This window comes from Podarcis muralis, chromosome 16 (genome assembly GCF_964188315.1).
Source record: "Podarcis muralis chromosome 16, rPodMur119.hap1.1, whole genome shotgun sequence".
NCBI classification, from domain to species: Eukaryota; Metazoa; Chordata; class Lepidosauria; order Squamata; family Lacertidae; genus Podarcis; species Podarcis muralis.
In genome coordinates this window covers 13685717-13706579 of record NC_135670.1, presented here as the reverse complement: position 1 = coordinate 13706579, position 20863 = coordinate 13685717, and the positions used below count along the sequence as shown (strand labels likewise).

The following is a 20863-nucleotide window of genomic DNA, read 5'->3' as shown; positions in this document are numbered from 1 at the left end:
AGAAGGAAGGACCAAAGGTAAAAAGCCCTTTTTATAAGGGAATTTTTAGCCCACCCACCATCATACAACCCCAGGGAAGTTTTTAATGTGTGATTTTACTGTATTTTTGGTTTCTGTGGAAGTCGCCCAGAGTGGCTGGGGAAACCCAGCCAGATGGGCGGGGTACAAATAATAAATTATTATATTATTATTACACTAAAATAAAAACCAATTTATTAAAGCAGATAAAATAAATGGTCAGAGAGAGACAATCTCAATTCCACAGTTGCAGCAGTGATGGGATTTCTAACGCACGCAACCCCCCAAATGGCAGCAGTGTTAGCTAGGAATCCAGGCAAGCAAGATATGTTATCACAATTCAAGAGCAATTTTCAGTGAGGCAAAAACACTTGAGGAGGGCATAGAGCAGGCTGCTGAAGGGTGTGATCTGGGGACAGTTGGAAGAGAGGCCCCAGAGGCCTGAGGGTTCCCACCCTTACTTTGGAAGCATAGCAAGGAGGGTGCCTCTTCTGGAGACGACTGCATTTGTGGGGGACAGATGGGGCCCAGGATTAGAGAGAGCTCCTTAAATCAATCTCTCTCACACAGCATCTGCTTGAGCGGTCATGGTATGCAGTGACCGAGACCTGCCTTGCCTTCACAGTCTTCAGGGATGACTTCAGCCCCCGTTTTGTGGCCCTCTTCACTCTCCTCCTCTTCCTCAAGTGCTTCCACTGGCTGGCTGAGGACCGTGTGGACTTTGTGAGTATGGTGGCCCCAAGGTGCACCACCTGGAGGAAGGGGTAGGGTGGGCGGAAACGGTTCTTGCCGGTCAGACGCACGGTGGCAGTGGGAGAAATAAAATGGTTTCCTGAACAGTTCAAGCAGCAGCCCAGTTTGGCGGTTCTTGTATGGTGGCTCAAAAGCAAGGCTGATGTGCATTCCTAGGAACACCTGGGGCTTTGATAGTTTTAGGTATATTACGCTTGTATATCTTAAAGCATTTTTCGATCAAAGTAAAAATACAATAATAAAATCACATAAACATTATTTAAAAACAAATTTAACAGTACAATCATATCATTGGAGCTGCTCAAAATGCCTAGGAGTGGGGGCGGATCACCTATTTGCCTGGTGCCAAAACAGTGACAAAATTGGGTGCCAGGGGGGCCTCCTTGGGGAGAGCATTCCTTTAAAAATTGGGCTACTGTGAAGAAGGCCCCAGTCTCTTGTCCCCACCCTCTGGACTAGGATTTCTGAGAAGCTTCTCAGCTTACCTACCACTAGTTTTCTTCCAATGGCACCAGGGGGTTGGTGAACCACTTCTCAGTTCATGGAAGGCAATGGTGGAGGCCAAAAGGCTTGCATTATCTCTGCATCCGAGAAGGAGAAGGGAAGAGAGGAGGACGTCAACCCCAGGCTTGCTGTACCTTGTTCCTGCTGGTGCATGCCACACACTAAGTCAGCCTAAGTCCACCTGGTGCTTTCCAGGTGATTTGGACGTATGCCGGCTGGGTTGATGGGAGTTGTAGTCCAAAACTTCTGGAGGTCACCAGGTTGGCAAAGCTTGTGAATCATGGCTTAGCATGGCATGTGACACAGTAAGGGTGAAAGGAAGAGCGGATGTTGCAAATGTGTGACGCTTATCAAAGTAACTCTGCACAGAGGTTTCTGAAGTTGGGCAAAATGGTGGCTCTTCCCATCAGCCTCACACACCAACCCAGGCCAAGCTATGTTAATAGCAGGGTTATTCCAATGCATTGGATTCTCGGCACTAGAATCTCTTGTTAACAACCAGTCTTGAGCAGGGATTGGAGGGGGGGATTTGTAAGATTCCAACACTAGTTTTAAGTCAGGGATGGGGAACCTTTGGCCCTCCAGATGCTGTTAGTCTCAACATCCCTGACTGTTGGCTATGTGAGGTGCGGTTGATGACAGGTGCAGTCCCAACAAGATCTGGAGGGCCACAAGTTCCCCATTTCTACTTTAAGTGCTTCCACCTTCAGACATTTCTTTTCTACAGGGATCCTTGTGAATTCTGGACATTTGCCCAGAATGCAGAACAGCCATGCTCCAACCTGAGTTCCAAGATGTGTCGGCAAAGCACATGTTCGATATAGAGGCATACATGAGTTTGGCCAGTCAATAAAAGTTGCTGCTTATCTTGGGTGATAAGACCACTTAATCTTGCTCCTTTCTCCCCTGTCTCTCTAGATGGAGAGGAGCCCAAACATTTCCTGGCTCTTCCATTTTCGCATTGTCTGTAAGTACCTGCCTTCCTTTCAAGGCTTTCCTCTTCCACTGCCCGGCTGCTTCCAGTCCTTTCTCAATGAAAGAGGGACATACCTGCAGTTGCCCCAAATCTAGCCCATTTTCTTGCAAAGGTTGTTGCCCACCCACCTGTGCTGAGTACAAGTGTAGGATTGGTTAACGATCCAGCTTCCTGAGGCAGAGAGAGAGGAATGAATATGCAATTACTTCACAGGAAGAATATGGCAATTATTTCGATTGCGTGTGATTTGGCTTAGTTCCAATTTGTTTTGGGGTGGGGTGGGGTGCATTCCAAAAGCGCCCTGGGAAAAGATGTGGTTTTCTTCCATTAAAGAGGGGAGCATATTGCCCTGAGGTGTTTTGGGAGGCCATGCCAGGCAGGAGGGGCAACAAGAGAGGGCAGCGTTGTTTCAGGGAGCAACAGGCCTTTGGAGGGGGAAGTTGGTGGCGATATATTGGAATAGAAGAGGAGGGAAATAACTGGCGAGGAGTGAGGCCATAACAAGCTCTGCAAGAGAAGGGCAAAAAGTTTGTGCTGGATCTGGAAATCGGTGGGAAGCAGGCATAGGGATTTAAGGCTGACCAGCTGCGGATATCTCCAGGACTTCCAAACAGGCAAATTTGTACAAACCAGACAGCGTAGTTCAGGGCTTGCATTCAGAAATGGGAAGTCATTCCTGGTGTTTTATTCATCTATTTGGTTTTATTTTTAGATGCTTTTAAAATGTTCAATAAACAGGGCAGTTTGCACTAAAAACACCCAAAACAGTTAACATGCAAATTAGACAGGTCCAGGCAGTCAAATAGGTACGTTTAAAAAGAAAGAATCTAAATTCTTAAGGCGAAGTACCTTAAGGCGGCAGCAGGATGTGGAGGTTTCATAGCTGATTTGCTGAGCTGAAACAGGAGTTCTTGCCTAAGAAAACTCATTCATGTGCTCTGCCAAGAGTTTGGCGGGATGAGCATTTTCCAACTGTTAGACCCTTAGGCCTGATGAGAAGAGGGTTGAGCTCATCTTCCACAGCTGAGCCTCAGCTAAAACTTTGCCCTGGTGAAGGCTTTGCTGAAAATGCTTCACACCACTTCTGCTGGCAGAGCAGCAGCTGGTCAGCTTGTAAGGCTTTTGTGGCTTTGCGCAAGGGTGGAATAATTAGTAGGGAGGATGGCGGAAGGGGAGCCTGAGTAAAAGGAGCTTCCCCATCAGACGCTTTGTGGTGTGGAGGGTGAGGGCGGATTGGCATTCGGCACAGCTTTAAGCACTTCCTTTGGGGGGCTCTGCAAAGGAAGCAGTTGGTTAAGGAGGACAACTCCAGATGACATTTGCATGCAGGGACTGCAGGAAATGTTATTTCATACTGGCATTTGCATATAGCTCACTTGGGTGCTCTGACACAAAGCCCTACGTGGCCACTGTCTGTGGGACTTCCCATTGTCTCAACCTGCTCAAGCTGAAATGCAAATGATTAAGTGGTATATATAAATGCCTTAAACAAATAAGTGAAGAACAAGGGAGCCAAGGAAGAACGCTTGAGCTGCTGGAGAAGGGCTTGGGGAACCTGAAGCCTTCCAGATGTTGAGGGCCTGCCATCTCCCTTCAGCCACAGCCAGCATGGTCAGGGGCCAGGGATGATGGAAATTGTAGTTCAACACTGTCTGGAAGGTCACATGTGTCCCCATGCCTGTGCTGGAGTCGTTGGTGCACAGCTGTTTATTGCTGTGGTGGGATTCCTGGAGTTCTGGGCTGACTTCTGCTGTAACTGCTCTTCTGTTGGGAATGCCTTGGGGTTTTCTCTTAGGATGCTGTGAAGTGTAATCCCCCTTTGGCAGGCTTTTGTAAATGTTGGAGATAAATGGCAGCAAAGTAGAAGATGTACAGTCTGTGGTGCTTCAATTAAAGCTGAGGTGCCTGCCAAAAAATAAAATAAAATAAAAGACAGTGACCATTTGCAAGCACAGTAATTGGTGCTGAAATGAGCAGGGGCTTAGCACAGCTGAGTAAATCAACACCCACAGTGGGTCAGCAAACCATTTCTCTATTCAGCATCTGATGAACTGAACTTTTTGGTAAACTACATTTCAGCTGCTTGACACCAGATATTCTCTTCAAAGTTTGTTTTCAAGGGTGGGCCACCATGAGGTCAATATCAGCGTGTTCTAGCAGGTTGAATGTTCTCCTACTGGCTTCTGAATATCACCATTTCAGAAAGCTTATGCCGTAGTACATTTGCTAGTCCTTTCCTTTAGGTGTCACAAAACTGTGTGGGGTTTTTGATGCAACAGGCTAATCTGGCTAGCCTTCTAGAAATGGCAAATCACTCTTTCTCTCTCTCCCTCTTTTTAGCTCTGATGCTGCTCCTGGGCATTCTGGATTTCCTGTTTGTCAGCCATGCCTACCACAGCATCCTCACCCGGGGAGCCTCCGTCCAGCTGGTCTTTGGCTTTGAGGTGATTGGAGTGCGCTTTGCGCTTTGCATGGAAGTCATTGCTCACAGTAGCTAGCAGAGGTTTCTGACAGCCTTTGATGACACAGACCGCAGATTGCAAAGAGGAGAGCAGACCAGCAGCTGTGAATGACCCTGGGAAGCAGAGCACTGGGTGGGGTGGGGAGATGTAGCCATAGATTTCAGCAATTCAGAAACTCCTTTTCTCATGCAAGTCAATAGAGCAGCTCTTGTTCAATAGCCTGGTGTGAAGAACTAAGCTCAGTCAGTAGAGCATGAGACTCTCAATCTCAGGGTCGTGGGTTCGAGCCCCACCTCGGGCAAAAGATTCCTGCATTGCAGGGGGTTGGACTAGATGACCCTCATGGTCCCTTCCAACTCTACAATTCTGTGAGTCTAAGAAGACGAAAGAATCTACAGTCATGGAGATGTGTATGTTCATGGGTGGGACACACTTGCCATACACCAGCTGCCACTGTATACATTCTGAGCGAAGGAGTGTTTTTAGAGTTGGAGTAAAGACAGACTTAATTCAGATTAAAAACAAGAAAACGGACAGTGATTTAGATTGCTTTTAAGGAGGTAATTTCTAAATGAGTAGGGATTTAAAATTCAAAGCAAGGAGCTTTGCTGGATTCCAGAGAGAACTGTGTCAGAGTTTGAGGGGGATCTGTGGAAGCTGGTCCATTAGTTCCCACAGGGCAGCGGCCCACGAACCTAAGCCACCACCCACCTGCTTGCTTTCCTGCTTACAGCCAGTCCAGGGAGTGGCCCTGCCTGTTGGATTCCTCCTCCTTAGTCCCAGGGTTGCCCTTGCAGAACTCAGGTGGGGATGAGGAGGATTGGGAGAAAGGTAGAATGAGTTGCCCCAACCTGTCAGCAGCTCTGACTCCAGCTCCTCTTGGGCTCCCTGCCAGTCCCAAGGAACATCAGCCTCTACTGGAGGGGATGCATTGTAGATCCTCTTCATGCTGATACTTTGGCTGTTGCCTGCTGTGTTGAGCGTCTTTTATTATGCTGAAAGCATAGGAAGGTATTTGCCACCCCTGTGACGCTGCCCATCCTTTCAGAGAGAATCATACAATCATAGAACTGTAGAGTTGGAAGGGACCCCGAGGGCCATCTAGTCCAACCCCCTGCAATGCAGGAATCTCAACACGTGGTCCCCCATCCAATTGGAAACCACACTGGACCCTGCTTAGGTTTGCAAATATGCTAGCAATTTTATTGCTTCACCGAAGTCTCATGGAAGGCTGTTGCTTCATGAATGCATCCCAGTTAATCCCCATAGCCAGAAACAAAGAACTGCAGGAAGGGTGAGGTATGTGTCGCAGGTTGGAATTGCATTGCTTGTTGGTTTAACTTAATGGCTTGATGTGAGTTCCTTGGCACTGCCAGCTTTGGATATGGTGTGCCTGGCTTGACATGGCTGCCCCCATGTTGCCCTCAGGGCGGATTGAACCTTGAAGCATTGATGTCTTTGGGGAGCAGGAAAGAGGACTCCCGATCCATGAGCTGCTTTGGTTTTCTCTGGGAAGCGACGGCAGGATTAGGGAGATGTTTGCCAACCAATGCCTCGTTCTGCCAGTTGACTTGGTCCTCTCTCTCTTGCTGCTCCTTTCCCACAGTATGCTATCCTCATGACGATGGTGCTCACCATCTTCATCAAATACATCCTGCACTCCATCGACCTCCAGAGCGAGAACCCTTGGGACAACAAGGCCGTCTACATGCTCTATACAGAGCTCTTCACAGGTGAAGGGGGAAGGCCTGTGGGTCTGTGGCAGAACACCTGCTTTTCATGCAGGAGGCCCCAGACAGGGATGGGAACGGCCCCTGCCTGAGACCCCGGAGAGCCTCTGCCAGTTGTTGTAATACTGAGCTAGATGATCCCAGGGTCTGATAATGTAAATCTTGTCATGTTGCAAGCCGCCTTGAGCACTGTTTTAACTATGGAAAGGCGGCATACAAATAAAATGATAAATGAATGACAGAACGATCAAATATAAAGCGGCTTCCTAGGTAAGAGGGGCTCCTGGCCAAAGAAAGCAGACAATGGGCTCCTGCCTTAGAGTTACTTTTCTGCCCTGTGGCGATCCTTGGTGGGGCTTGGCCGGGTGGGCACAAAGCAGCCTCTCTGCACATGCCAGCCATAAAAGTAGTAGTAATAATTCGATTATTTGTATGCTGTAGCCACTCTGGTTGGCTTCCAGTAAAATATAAAAACACAATCAAATATCAAACATTAAAAACTGCTTTCAGGGCTGCCTTCCGATGTCTACAGAAGGTCATATAATTGGTTATCTGTTTGACATCTCATGGGAGGGTGTTCCACAGGGTGGGCGCCACTAACAAGAAGGCCCTCTTCTTGTTCCCTGTAGCTTCACTTCTCACAGTGAGGGAACTTCTAGAAGACCCTCAGAACTGGACCTCAGTGTCCTGGCTGAGCAATGCTGAGTGGAGACGCTCCTTTAGGGCCGAGGCCATGTAGGGCTTTAAAGATCTACCTTCTCCTGGAACTAGTGGCAACTCCTCGTGGAGAAATCAAGGCAATATTTTTTTTGGGGGGGCGGTTAGATTTGTGACAGCTGAGCCAATTCCCTGGTGAGAAGAGGACATGGAGCATCTGTGGTTTGGTTGCCGGGAAGGATTTGCCTCTTGGCAACGTGAAGGTTTACGTGCTGGCTTGACCCCCTCTTTCTTCCTCCACCTCTTCTGCAGGATTCATCAAGGTCCTCTTGTACATGGCCTTCATGACCATCATGATCAAAGTGCACACCTTCCCGCTGTTTGCCATCCGACCCATGTACCTGGCTATGAGGTGAGATGTGGTTGGCATCGTCGTATGCGCGGGCTTGCGAATGCATGTGTCAGTCTGCTTGTAGGGATACACATGTGTAGGAAATAAGTCCTCTGGCTTGAAAATAGCCGGAGTCTTGGGAGAGGGGAGGCACTTTGGGCCAATGCCATTTGAAGAGAGATAACGTTCATGCTTACTGTCTGTCGCATCTGTGGAAGCAATGAGGATGGTGCCCTTAGATCACCTGCTAGTGCTTTTTGCCTCTTTCATATCCCACCTTTTCTCCACAGAGCTCAAGGTAGCAGACATCAATCCCCCCCACTCCCCATGTCACATGGGGTTAGACCTCGGAGGCAACAACTGGCCCCAAGGTCACTCAGCAAGCTTCATAACCAAGAAGATGGCTTGAGCCCTGATTTCCCACGTCCTAGTCCCATACTCTAACTACACCACACTGGCTTATGAAAGCACCATTTTACAATTTTTTTAAAAAATATTTAGAGAATAAACCAACATCAAGAAACTCGCCTTTCTCATCAGCTGGGGAAGATGCTTGTTTCTCTTGAGTACAGCATCATATGCACCTGGAACAGCTAAAGCAAGGCTGAATTTTATTAAAACAAAAGCACTTGTTTGCTGGTGTGTTCCCAAACCACCTGTAGTTTATTACTGCTAGATTATGATTTTTATAGTGCAGTCTATGTACGTGGCATTTTATATTGAGCAGGTTTGACAGACCTGTGCCCCATGTGGCTGAAACTGATACAGGGAAACAGTTAAGGGGGGGTGGAGATGGAGGCAGCTAGGGAAAGAACACACAGTGATTTCAGTCTGCATGTGTTTTGGCTCAATTACATTAAATAATAGGGACTAGGAGGATGAGGGAGCAGCATCAGCAAATGAAGCAGGAGAAGGGAAGCCCAGGGGAAAGGATTTAGAGCCATAACATTCAGAGCAGCTATCTTGGACAAAATCAGGAGTCAGACACACAGGTTTTCAGTAACTAGGCAAGATGTTAACCCAAGGGTGTCCTGTCCAGTATTCTCTTAAGATGTTTTGGTAAGACTTTTCAAATCAGTGATAGACTTGATTCTCATTTATGTACATCCAGGCAGTTCAAGAAAGCTGTGACAGATGCAATCATGTCCCGCCGAGCTATTCGCAACATGAACACCCTGTGAGTATTCATTGGGAATGGGGTGAGGGCTGTAGAAAGTGGTTCTCCTTTCCAAGTTTGGGTTGCTGAGGTGAGGGGGCAGGGCAGAGCTTTCATGGTTTGCCGGAGCCTTAAATAAAACTCAATAAACTGGACCTTGTGAAAGGCAGGGAAGAAGGTCCATGATCTTCTGCAATCCTTTTCCTCCTCCCCAGGTACCCTGATGCCACTCCAGAAGAACTGCAGGCCATGGACAACGTGTGCATTATCTGCCGGGAAGAGATGGTAATGGGTGCAAAACGCCTGCCTTGCAACCACATATTCCACACCAGGTAGGAGCCTGGCTGATACTGTACTGTAGAAGCTTGAATGTATGAGATGGGTTTTATGCAGCACTGAGACAGTTCAGCTGGTACTGTTAAGCCTAGGACTGGTGGTCACTGTCCAGGGTCCCGAGCACAGAAGGTAGACAAGCGAGGAGGGCCTGACCTTGTTGGCGCTGAGCCTTGAGCGCACAGGATAGCATCAGTGGGGGAACCCTTGCCGTTCTGCTGGAGGAGGATGGGGGAATGCTTGCCAGTGGTATTCTGGGGAGTGCATTTGCAAACCCTGAATAAGTCAGTGGCTGGTGCCTGCCTGCTCCATTCATTGTGTGCTGTATCTTAGGGTAATGGAGCGACCAGGCCTAGTGAATGAACCCTCCACCCCTGATCAGGGGCACAGAAAGCAGCTTGTGGTCCTTGTAGCTGGGACCTCTTTTTAAAAATTGCACTGTTAGACTTTTTGTGTTATTTGATGCTTTCCCCCCTCCTGCGCTTCCTCTTGATTGGAGGATGCAGCTTGGGCCTGCCCAAAGGAGAGCTTTCAGCAGGTAGAGTGCTAAGCCAATAGTTGCGGCCCAGCCACTCGCTCCAACCAGCTTGCCTCTCCCTTTCCACAGCTGCCTGCGATCCTGGTTCCAGCGCCAGCAGACCTGTCCCACGTGCAGGATGGACGTCCTCCGAGCCTCCCTCCCCACTCAGTCGCAGACGCCCCCTGAGCAACAGGAGGGAGGGCAGCAGCCGCCGCAGCAGCATCAGACTCCACTGATCCCTCAGCCGCCAAACTGTAAGTCTGAGCTGCAGGGCGAGTCATCTCAGGCTGGTTCCCAGGAATTAACCCCAGTATACTCCTGGCACCAAGTGACCCCTGAGGAACACCAGAGAACAGGTGGTGCTCTGGGGTTCCCACAGGCGCCACAGTAATGTGGGGAGCTCAGCGCTGTAGCTCCCACAACCGGGGTTGTGAAAGACCCTTGGTGTTCCTTTTGCAAGGTGGCTCCTAATCTTTTTGAGTTTATCTCTCTCTTATTATTATTTCCTGCAGTTCCCCAAGGCATCCTGCCCCCTTTCCCTCCAGGGATGTTCCCTCTGTGGCCGCCCATGGGCCCCTTCCCTCCAGTGCCTGGCGTCCAGCCCCCCAACAATGCAGACAACGCTTCAGCAGCCACTCCCTCCACCTCAGGAACACAAACGTCAGGTGAGGCGTCCCCTGAAGGACCACAAGTTCCTTGTCCCTGCTATAGGGAGCATCCCTTGAACTGTGCTCCTTGGGCTCCCTGAGTCAAGTATGTTGGCTCCCACTGAGTGCAGCCCAGGAAGAGGAATAGACTTGTGTGAACTTGCTTTAAGCTTGTGGGGCAACCATGAGGTTTACGTTGCCATCTTCCCCAGCAGGCGCCTCGAGGCCCAGTGGCGATTCAACATCCGGATCAGACACCGCGGCCCCTGCAGGGACGGTGCCTGGTTTTGCCTTCCCTCCGCCTTGGATGGGGATGCCGTTCCCACCTCTCTTTGGTGAGTCTCAGAAACCCAAACACAGACCCTCCTCGTGTGTGTGCATCTCTGTGGATGGCAGCCTGGCTGGGCAGAGGAGGCAGGCCATACCAGTGGCTGCTTCTGTGTGCCACAACATTAGCCTCGCTTTTTGCTTATAACAGTGGGATTTTGGGTAATTGTTAAATTTAAATTTAATTTAAAACGCTTGTTAAGTGCTATACAGAAATGCAGAATAAAAACCAGTAGAAAAGCATGAGGACAGAAAATCTAGTAATAACAGGATCCGAGCAGCAACTGTAATCATAAAAAATTTGGTATATACACGTTGGCACAATTTTGTTACTATATTAAGAAACATTTGTCTGTTTGTCGTTTCTGATTCCATTGTGGCAGAGGGAAGTGCATTCCGTGGTGCTGGGCCAATGGCAAAAAATGTCTGTTTTCTGGTCATTAACCTGTGATCCTGTGTAGGGTGTGGTGCCATGAATAAGAGTTGAGTCCTATGCTATTTTTCTAGAAAAAGAGGTGCTGGAACTCAACACAAACACCTCCCTTTTCTCTTACAATGGGAATGGTGCTGGAATTGAGTTCCAGCTGGAAAAAAAAGAAAAGCCCTGGTTGTATCCAACATTAGTCCACTCAGAGAAGACCTATTGAAATGAATGGGCATAACATTGGACACCGACCATCATTTTCACAGATGATCTGAATGGTATTAGCTGTCTGTGTGCTCTAGGGTCTGGCTCCTTGTCCTGCCGATCTCTCTCTCTTTCGCTCTGCGTCTTGTCTCATACGCACAGTGTTCTTCCTTCTCCTAAAGGTTTCCCTCCGATGCCGGTACCACCATCTGGGTTTGCTGGGCTGACAGAGGAAGAGCTGCGGGCCATGGAAGGCCATGAGCGGCAGCATTTGGAAGCCCGTCTCCAGTGCCTGCAGAACATCCACACACTCCTTGACGCTGCCATGCTGCAGATCAACCAGTATCTCACTGTGTTGGCAACGATCGGGTAATCTCCCTGGTTCTCTCCCTGCTCCCCAACAACGTTTTGCTGCAGCAGGTCTTGATTCTGCAACTGAACTGCCTTGAGACAAGCCTTCGTTTCCTTAAAGTAGGCGGGCGTTGCATTGAATTGGAGCAGTTACTGTATTTAGAGGTCAACAGGCTGGTTGTGTGTCCTGGTGCGTGGGTGGCTTTTGGTGGTCATAAACTAGAACAAGCCTAGTTTGTCCCTGCAGATGTTGCTGAACTACAATTCCCATCATCCCAACAAGCATGGGCATATGGACTGGGGTGATGGGGATTGTAGTTCAGCAACATCTCAAGGGCCAGAGGTTCCGCTCATCTGCCCCTGAACTACCCTAACTTCATTTCCTACTTGGATATTCTCTCTCTACAACAACAACAACAACAACAACAACAACAACAACAACAACAACAAATTTATTTACACCCCTCCCATCCAGCTGGGTTTCTCCAGCCACTCTGGGCGGCTGCCAACAGATTAAAAACAGAATAAAACATCAAATATTAAAAACTTCCCTAAACAGGGCTGCTTTCAGATGTCTTCTAAAGTCTGCCCGCAAGGGTGAGACTGCTTGAATTCCACAGGAAAGGGAAAGTCTTAAGAGTGTTGGATTACAGTGGTGCCCCGCAAGACGAACGCCTCGCAAGACGGAAAACCCGCTAGACGAAAGGGTTTTCCATTTTGGAGGCGCTTTGCAAAACAAATTTCCCTATGGGCTTCCTTCGCAAGACGAAAGCCCATAGGGAAATCTGCGGGACAGCGGGGAAGCGCAGCGTGTCTTCCCCACTGTCCTCGGACCTCCTCCGAAGGCTGGCGGCGGGCGGAGAGACCTCCTCCCGCCGCCAGCCTTCATTTCTCCGCTATCCCGGACGGCTTTTGAAGGCAGGCGGGGGGGGAGCAAAGACTTTTGCCCCCCGCCGGCCTTCAGAAGAGGTCCAGGACCTCTTCTGAAGGCCGGCGGGGGGCAAAAGTCTTTGCTCCCCCCTGCCTGCCTTCCCGGGAGAGCGGAGAAACGCAGCGCGTTTCTCCGCTGTCCCGGACGGCTTTTGAAGGCAGGCGGGGGGGGGGAGCATAGACTTTCGCACCCCGCCCGCCTTCAGAAGAGGTCCTGGACCTCTTCTGAAGGCTGGCGGGGGGCAAAAGTCTTTGTCCCCCCTGCCTGCCTTCCCGGGGGCTTTTAAATCGCCCCGGGACAGCGGAGAAGTCCCCCGCCGTCCCGGGGCTTTTTAAAATGCTGGCGGGCGGCAGCGGAGGCTTCGCTCCCGCCCGCCAGCATTTTAAGATCGCCCCGGGCAGCGGAGACGTCCCCCGCTGTCCCGGGGTTTTTTAAAATGCTGGGGGTGGGAAGAAAAGCCCTTGGTCCCCCCCCCCAGCCTTCAGAAGAGGTCGGGGGACAGACTGTCCCCGGACCTGGTCTGAAGTTGGTTTCGATAGGAACGCATTAATTGATTTTCAATGCATTCCTATGGGAAACCGTGCTTCGCAAGACGAAAAACTCGCAAGAAGAAAAAACTTGCGGAACGAATTAATTTCGTCTTGCAAGGCACCACTGTAGCTTCAAGAGTTCAGCTTCCTACAAAGCCAGAAGGCTGACTAAATGAGAGCCAAGGATTGGGGATGCTGCCCCTTCTCCATGAGTAGCAATAGCAGAATAGATTGTGCAACTTAAGTAGAAGTGGAACCACCACTGACTTTGGCTATGATCTGAAGAATTTGTGCCTGAGCTTGCTTTTCCCTCCTCCCTTCCATTCCTTTTTCCTCTGGCAGCATGTCTTTTAGATGGTGAGCCTGAAGGCAGGGACGATGTCTGTTTTCCGATCTGAGAGCCTTTTTGACTAAGAGGGCAGGGTATAAACATTGCTAGTAATAGAAGTATAATGTGTATTCCGATATTATTATGATGAACCAGATTATTTATACAGGCCTCAACTTTTGACTTCTCTTGTTGCATAAACTTGCATTTTCTAGCTCTCCCCCCAGGCTTATGGTAGTATGTAAGCTGTTAGTTTCCTCTTAGTCTTTTCTTCAGCCACTGATGTGCAGACTGTGTTGTGTGCATCTGATGGCAATCTGTTGTTCCTAGTTGATTTTTTTTAACCATTTGGTTTCCTACATCTATAAAATGAGAATTGAAGTGGGAAAGCGGTATCATGTCCAAGCCCAGCTAGTACGTCACAGGTTGCCTGTGTGTGTGTGGATGAGTGTATGATCTTGACACAGTTCTTGCATTTTGCCTGCTGGATCTCTTACCTCTCTGTCTCTCGCAGGACACCCCGAACTGCGCAGCCACCAAGTGCCCCAGCTGCTTCAGCACCCCCTTCGGAGACCCCCAGCCCTGTCCCTGGCACAAGTGAACCCGCCACCACCACTTTCCAGTCTGCAGACAGCACCTCTTCACCTGCAGAAGAGAGAGACGTGGCAGATCAAGCAGGTAGCCAGAGTCAATTGGAGCTGAGATGTTGCTTTTGAAAGTGGGATACAGTTGCGGGCAGCATGCCAGGATCCCCAGCTTTATTAGCTTAAAATCAGCAGAGCATGAGACTCTTAATCATGTGTTTGAACCCCACATTGGGCAAAAGATTTCCACATTGCAGGGGGTTGGACTAGATGACCCTAAGGTCCCTTCCAACTGTGATTCCAACTACAATCTGTGATTCTATGATTCTAACACATTTTACTTCTTTGAAGCTGCTGGGTTTTGGATTCCTGGCTACTGGTTCTCTTTAGCATGCTGCTGATGCTAATGAAATGTTTAGTGGGGGTATCACAGAAGTAACATAGCCCCCACTTTCTGCATTTTGACAGTCAGGACTTGGTCAGCCTTGGGGAATGCGGTGTTTACTGAGTTCAAGTGCACCAAGGGTGACTTAGAAAAGATTTGGCCAGGGGGGTAAGGATGGAAAGAATTGCCCTGATCAGTGGACAGGGGAGCCTGTTTCAGATGCAGGTATGGGTGTAGAATGAATGGCTTTTATTTTAAAATGGAATAATATTTGCTTGTTTAAAACATTTGTATCCTGCTATTCCTCCAACAGAGTCCAGGGAACATAGCAAATAATAAATGTTACAGCCCTGCCATAAATAATAAAAAAGTAAAGGTACCCCTGCCCGTACGGGCCAGTCTTGCCAGACTCTAGGGTTGTGCGCCCATCTCACTCTATAGGCCGGGGGCCAGCGCTGTCCGCAGACACTTCCGGGTCACGTGGCCAGCGTGACAAGCTGCATCTGGCGAGCCAGCGCAGCACACGGAACGCCGTTTACCTTCCCGCTAGTAAGCGGTCCCTATTTATCTACTTGCACCCGGGGGTGCTTTCGAACTGCTAGGTTGGCAGGCGCTGGGACCGAGCAATGGGAGCGCACCCCGCTGCGGGGATTCGAACCGCCGACCTTTCGATCAGCAAGTCCTAGGTGCTGAGGCTTTAACCCACAGCGCCACCTGCGTCCCCACGCCATAAATAATATAAGACTATAAAATAAGACAACAAAAACAGCAATGAAGTTAGGAGGAGAATGGAAATAGACAACCCCTAAAACAAATTGTACTACAACAATTTCCAGCTGAGTTGAAACAACAAGTATTTGATTTACTTAATTTTTTGTGTAAACTGCTTTGAGGGTTTGTTTTTTGCATTCAAGCAGTATATAAATTTTGTAAGACACACACACAACACACTTTGAACTAAAAAGACTAGAAACTTGATGCTGAGGAACGCTACCTCCTTGTGTGTTTGTGCCAGTTTTGGCACAGACCCCCAACATTGTGGTGTTTCTCCCTCCCCAGATCTGTCCCCAGCAGCAGCCGGTGCCAAGGCCTACACAGAGCCATCTGGCCAGGAGCAGGATGGAGCTCAATCTTCCCCAGAGGAACCAGACACTGCAGAGCTGCGCAGGCGCCGACTTCAAAAACTGGAATTCCCTCCTTCCTCCTCCCATTGATGTCCCTGCTGCCCCCTCCCAGCCTGTGCTATTTCTTTCCCTTTTCCAAAAAAAGAAAAAAGACGAAGAAAAGCAACATGCGGTGAGAGAAAGGAGACCTGGATGCCTTTTACTTGCGCTACTGAGTGCTGATGCGATACACAGCCGCCTCTGGGGAGGGGGGGGCACACTTTTCTGCAGGACCGGAGAGGGTGGGAGGGGGACGCACCTCCAAAACTTGACTCTGCCTTGATTTCTAACTCTTAAAAGAAAGCGACTGTCCATCCTACAACATAGACCAGTCTTATTCTGACCCCCTCGCAGAAGGACAGCAATGCCTCTAGTTCCCGAGTCTGTCTCGTCTCAGCCAGACGGACTCTTACACCACGGGAGCAGCCTGAGGAAGGCCCTCCTTCCCTTTTGCACACCTTTTGCACACCTGGCTGAAAGGGTTTCCCCATCAACAGTTTTGGAGGGTGGCTTCTCCTGCGGGCAGTTTGTTTTTGTTTGTTTAGTTCTCCATTTCTGACTCTGCGGCGGGATTTTTAGGTGGGTCCTTCGCTGGATATTTCTGAGCAAAGCAGCCTTTTCAATTTTGGGGTGGGGGCATGGAGGCCAACTGAATGGAACATATGCTTGACATTTTTGTAGATGCTTTTTCACAGTAGCTGTTTTAAGGCCACAGCATCCCACCACAAGGTCTTTTTTACCCTCCCAAACAAACACACACACCCCCTGGGGAAACGGCAGGTCACCTCAATGCTTAATTTTGCTGGCTCTCTCTGAGCTCAGGTTGAGAGGAGGCATATTCTTGGCAGCAGAGAGTGCGAGTCTGTAGCGATTGCTCTCCCCTCTGTGGGCATACGGCTTGCGATTTTAAAACTATTTCGTACTCCCTTACCTGACTTTTAAACAAGGATTCCTCCAAGCAGCAGTAGATGGAGAGGAGGTCCTGGGGTCCTGCTGTGAGAGGGTTACAGGGGAAGATGGGATGTGCCCTCCGAGGTGGCCACCCGTCTACCTTGCCCCTCTGCTGCTTCAAAGGGCTAGAACCAGGTGTTAGTTGACTTTCGGCTGCAGCCTGTGTGGGCCTTGAAACGCCTAATCCAGAGTCCCAAGTTCTGAGCACGCACAATATGTGGCAGGCTGTGGGTGTAATCCTGAGAAAGTTAGAACAAATGTAAGCACCATAGGACATCTGAGAGCATCTGAAAGCACGTTGGTTAAGTAGAACGTCAGCCACCGAGTCCTCCCAGTGGTGGTTTGCGTTTCCAGTTCTGGCACCCTCTTCCTCTGCTTCCATTAATTCCAGGTTTGCCTGCTCTTCTTTGCAGCCCCTGCTCACTCTCTCTTTTCCAAATGCTCAGACCCAGCAAATGCTTATTTGAGAGTCGCCACAGGCAACAGGCCCTCCCCTTCCTCAGCTCCTGAAGCTGCCGGCATTGGGCAACAGGCCTTTTGAGATGTTCCTGCCTGTGTCTGTCGGGCTTCATTTCTGGGAATAACAACGCCTCCTTTCTGGCGTCTTCACAATAATGTCCATCAGCTTGTGGATCCCAGCTACGCTTAATCAAGCTGTCTGAAAGGCGGCAGGGAGAGGAGCGGAGCCTGTGATGGGGCTTCCCTTCCCAAAGGCAGGGCCCCCATGTTACCTGAGCAGCTATTCTAAGAGTGGGGTTAAGGGGCTGGAGGCGATTGCCTGCTTCTGCATCACAGTGCACTCATCTCCAGCTTTGCAGTGGGGTTGGTGGGGACAAGACTCTTGAGTGTGATGCTTTCTCCCTTGCTTTAAAAGAACAGGCCGTTTTCAGAAACTAATTGAGAAAAGCAGTGTGTGCTTTTTCCCTGCACTTGGGACCCCCATGCTGTAAACAGTCTGAAGCTGTCAGGCTCCCTCTGGGGTCCCTGCTCCCCTGCAGGGTGGAAAACACTGTCCTGTCCCTGAGATGGTGCCAAGGGTCTCCGCCCCTTCTCACTGAAACACCCCATGCTCCCAGCAAAATGCTGAATTGTTCAGCTCATGGAATATGAAATCCCACCTCCTGGCAAGATGCCTGCTTAATTCTGTTTTCATTCCTGGGACACCACCTGTAGGACCATCTATATTTGATGCTAGACTGCCTCAGATTTCTTCTTTTTCAGAGAAACTGGGCCACCTTCCTGTAACTTCCAAGTTGTTTTGGGGTCTGAGTTGTCCCACTTCAAGACAGGTTAGGGCATTGTGACATGCAGTATTCACGTTTCTTACTCGACAGAAGAGGAAGAAACCAATCAGTTTAGATTTGAGGTGGTGGTTGTGGGAAGAGTCTATGGGAAGGGTGGCTTAAAGTATTGATTTCAATAAAAGACTTTGATCACGGCTCCTGTTAGCTTCATCTTTCCAAATTTTGGAAAAGCCTTCTGAGGGTGGTTCTCCCTTTGTCCTCTCTGCTCAGTAAAACGAAGGTGGATTTACAGAATTGGCAGATAGGAGAAAGTTAGCACGTGCCACGCTTTGTAATAAGGTGTCCTAAATCTGACACAGTGGGCACATCTCTGCAAACTACCTGCCCTTTTGAGGAAGGCAAGAAGCAATGACTGACAAGTGACTTTCTCCTGTCCACACCTCCCCTGCGAATCCAATTTTGTAACATTGGGAGGAGAACATGGCTCCCGTCTCCTTTTGGAATGTGCATTGGCAGTATGTGGCTAATGTTAAGAAAGTTGGCATACATCCCCCAGGAGGTAGAATGTTATGCTCTAATTATAGCATTGAAAGACTATCTGTAGTAGAGCAGTTTTGCACATGGACCCTTGAACAGCCTTTCTGTTTCAGGAAGCTCTACATGTGCAAATAATAATAATAATCCTGAATCAAGTACATATCACCATCTTGGAAAATGTCCAGTGACCTTGTCTTAATGCCTGGCGAGAGTTTTTTTGGGTGGGAGAGCTTGCTGTGGGTAGCACAAGGCAGCCAGGTTGAAATCTCACCCTTCAAATTCCTTCCTGCTCTTTCTATGCTGTGTCCTGCTAACCCAGGGCTCTGTTATCCATACCCCCCCCCATTTCCCACATTGTGCTGTGGCCTTTCTGCCAGTACCCTTCCTGATACTTTGACTTTTCAAGGAACCCATATTACAATGCTTTGGAGGTGTGTTACATGTAAGCCCAGAGATAGGGAACCTGCCAACTTTCCATGTCTCATTGGACTTCCAACTCCCATCAGCCAAAGCCGGCAGTCAGGGATGATGTGAGTTGTAATACAGCAACTTTTGGAGGATTGCCGGTTCCTCACTGGGGTATAATTCCTAGAGCCTATTCTCTTAAGGGGGCAGGCAGGATTGATGGTCTGACCCCATCAGTTTGGATTCTGCCAGGGGGTGCAGTTGGTGGCTCTCCCTTCCATTTGCTATGCGGGTTTTGCCCAGGCCTAGGAATGAACCTGAGATCAAATAATGCCATTGTATAGCACTTTGAAGCAAGCTCGGCCACCTGCTTTTTCAGTGAGTGAATGCCATCGCTCAGGTGTGCAATGGATGTGTTCCCTTCTGCAGCAGGAAAGGGAAAATTTAGAGGAGCAAAAAACCAAGACACACACACGAGTGACAGCACCTGTAATTCAGGTGTGGGGAACCTTTCGCGCTCAAGATCAGTGTTTCCCAAACTTGGGTCTCCAGCTGTTTTTGGACTGCAACGCCCATCATCCCTAGCTTGCAAAGACCAGTGGTTGGGGATGATGGGAACACTAGTTCAAAAACAGCTGGAGAACCCAAGTTTGGAAAACGCCGATCTAGATGTTGCTGATGTCCCTGCAAGCAGGTGGTGACTGAGAGGATGGAAACTCTTACTCAGCAACATCTGGAAGGCCAAAATTCTCCAACACCTGCTGTAAACAGAAGAAAAGTTGGCAGAAAGGGTAGAAGTAGGGGAGAGAGGTGTGCTTGCGATTGCTGTGTCTTGCCAGTGGATTTTCCTTGCTCCTGGCAGTGCACACAGCCCGTCATGGAGGCTGCGATTTGAAATGGAGGATTTGTTTCCACACAAGTGACCCCCTGAAGACCAACAGGCATGCAGAACCTGTGATGTCGCTGGACTCCCCATCTCTCTGATCAATGGGAGGTGGAGCCCAGCAACACCCAGAGGACCGCAGGCTCCCCTATCCCTGACTTAAAAGGAGGCTTTGGGTTTTTGTGGCCTGTTTGCAGCTGCTCAGCATATTATTACCCATATGATTCCCTCCCCTCCCTTTTTTTAAAAAAAGCTTTTGATTTTGTGTACAAAACGAGAGCCAAGTGGCCTTTTCCCCCACACCTCCAAAAACACATTTGAAAGTGGCCAGATTGTGTTACCTTCCTCACAGCCTCTTCTGCAACTTTCATGGGTTTTGGAACAGATAATTACATGCATTTTAACAAAGCAGCCTCCCAGGTTTGACTTCTGCATTCCGGGTCTTAACCAAATGAGATGGCTAGTCAAAGGGATAGCGGAAATCCTACAGCTGCTGGATTCCCCCTTTACATAAATAGTGGGAGTGGGAGCAGGAAATGGTATTTTGTAAAAGCGATTGCCATTTTGTTGTTGTTTACATGTCATATTCATTGGGTTTTATCCAATGCCCATCATGGCTATGAATGGATCAGCCCGAGTATGACCTGGATTAAACCTGTAATATGTCATTTAAGAAGAAAAATCTGTTTTCAAATTGTGTCACCTGGGAGAAGGGAATTGCTTTGGGAAGAATCTATACCTCTGTTCTCATTTCTTATTTTTAACATCAGTGGTGTTCAGTTGGCTCAGGGTCCTTTTGAATGCCGCAAATAATAATTACTATTTTTGTCAAACTTGGCTCCTTTAGGAGTTGATATGAACGCTGTGTGTTAACATGGAGGTGAAGGAGGTTTGGATAATTATTTAATTTTTTTGTAAATATTGTATAATTTTTAATAGCTTGAACCGTGTATATACGTCAAATAAAAACTTGCATTAAAAATGGTGTGTTATCTGTAATTCTGTTGTGCAGAGAAAGTAGCTGAGAAAGGGTTTTTCTCTACCTCCCGATACCAAGAGCTGAAGGCTGGAAGACTTGGGATAGACAAAAGGAAGTCAACCCATGGCTTGCATGGTTTTGAAACAGCATTAGGCAAATTCATGAAGGATAAGGTTCCCTGTGGCTGCTAGCCACAATGGCTGTGTGCTACCTCCATGGACAGGCTTCTTTTTCCTTGGCGACCACTCGTAGCTGAGTAAGATTGCCTTCCATGAACACAGTTTTAACAGTGAGTCTGTGCCTGTGGAGGGCAATTCTGAATCCACATGTCCGTCTACAGTGGGGACAGAGGTTTCTGGACGGGAGTTGATCATGGGAAGGTTTGCCAAGCGTGTCTTCATCTTAGCACCTTTCTCCCTTTCGTCCCGAGTTCCAGCGTCTTGAAAGCCCGTGACACCTTTGGTAAAGGCTGTTCTCAAATTGGAGCACT

General features: G+C 48.9%; 1 protein-coding gene and 1 non-coding gene across 5 annotated transcripts in view; both read left to right on the top strand.

Annotated features, from left to right (window-relative positions):
- The window catches only part of SYVN1 (synoviolin 1), a 30669-nt gene extending 10293 nt beyond the window's left edge, over nt 1-20376 (top strand). For 2 of the 4 annotated variants that reach the window (XM_028709147.2, XM_028709146.2), the window contains exons 4-16: nt 589-741; nt 2194-2242; nt 4592-4695; nt 6320-6446; nt 7413-7512; nt 8603-8668; nt 8863-8979; nt 9588-9754; nt 10013-10165; nt 10360-10482; nt 11285-11471; nt 13757-13920; nt 15271-20376. In XM_028709147.2, the coding sequence (XP_028564980.2) occupies nt 589-741; nt 2194-2242; nt 4592-4695; nt 6320-6446; nt 7413-7512; nt 8603-8668; nt 8863-8979; nt 9588-9754; nt 10013-10165; nt 10360-10482; nt 11285-11471; nt 13757-13920; nt 15271-15425 (1665 nt within the window). In that variant the 3' untranslated portion in view covers nt 15426-20376. Of the gene's footprint in view, nt 1-588; nt 742-2193; nt 2243-4591; nt 4696-6319; nt 6447-7412; nt 7513-8602; nt 8669-8862; nt 8980-9587; nt 9755-10012; nt 10166-10359; nt 10483-11284; nt 11476-13756; nt 13921-15270 lie in introns of those variants that run through there. The other 2 variants (XM_028709148.2, XM_028709149.2) reach the window with 2 other exon arrangements.
- TRNAE-CUC (transfer RNA glutamic acid (anticodon CUC)) lies at nt 4932-5014 on the top strand. The gene has a single exon. It is a non-coding gene; the product is annotated as a tRNA-Glu (tRNA).
- Nucleotides 20377-20863: the final 487 nt, after the last annotated feature.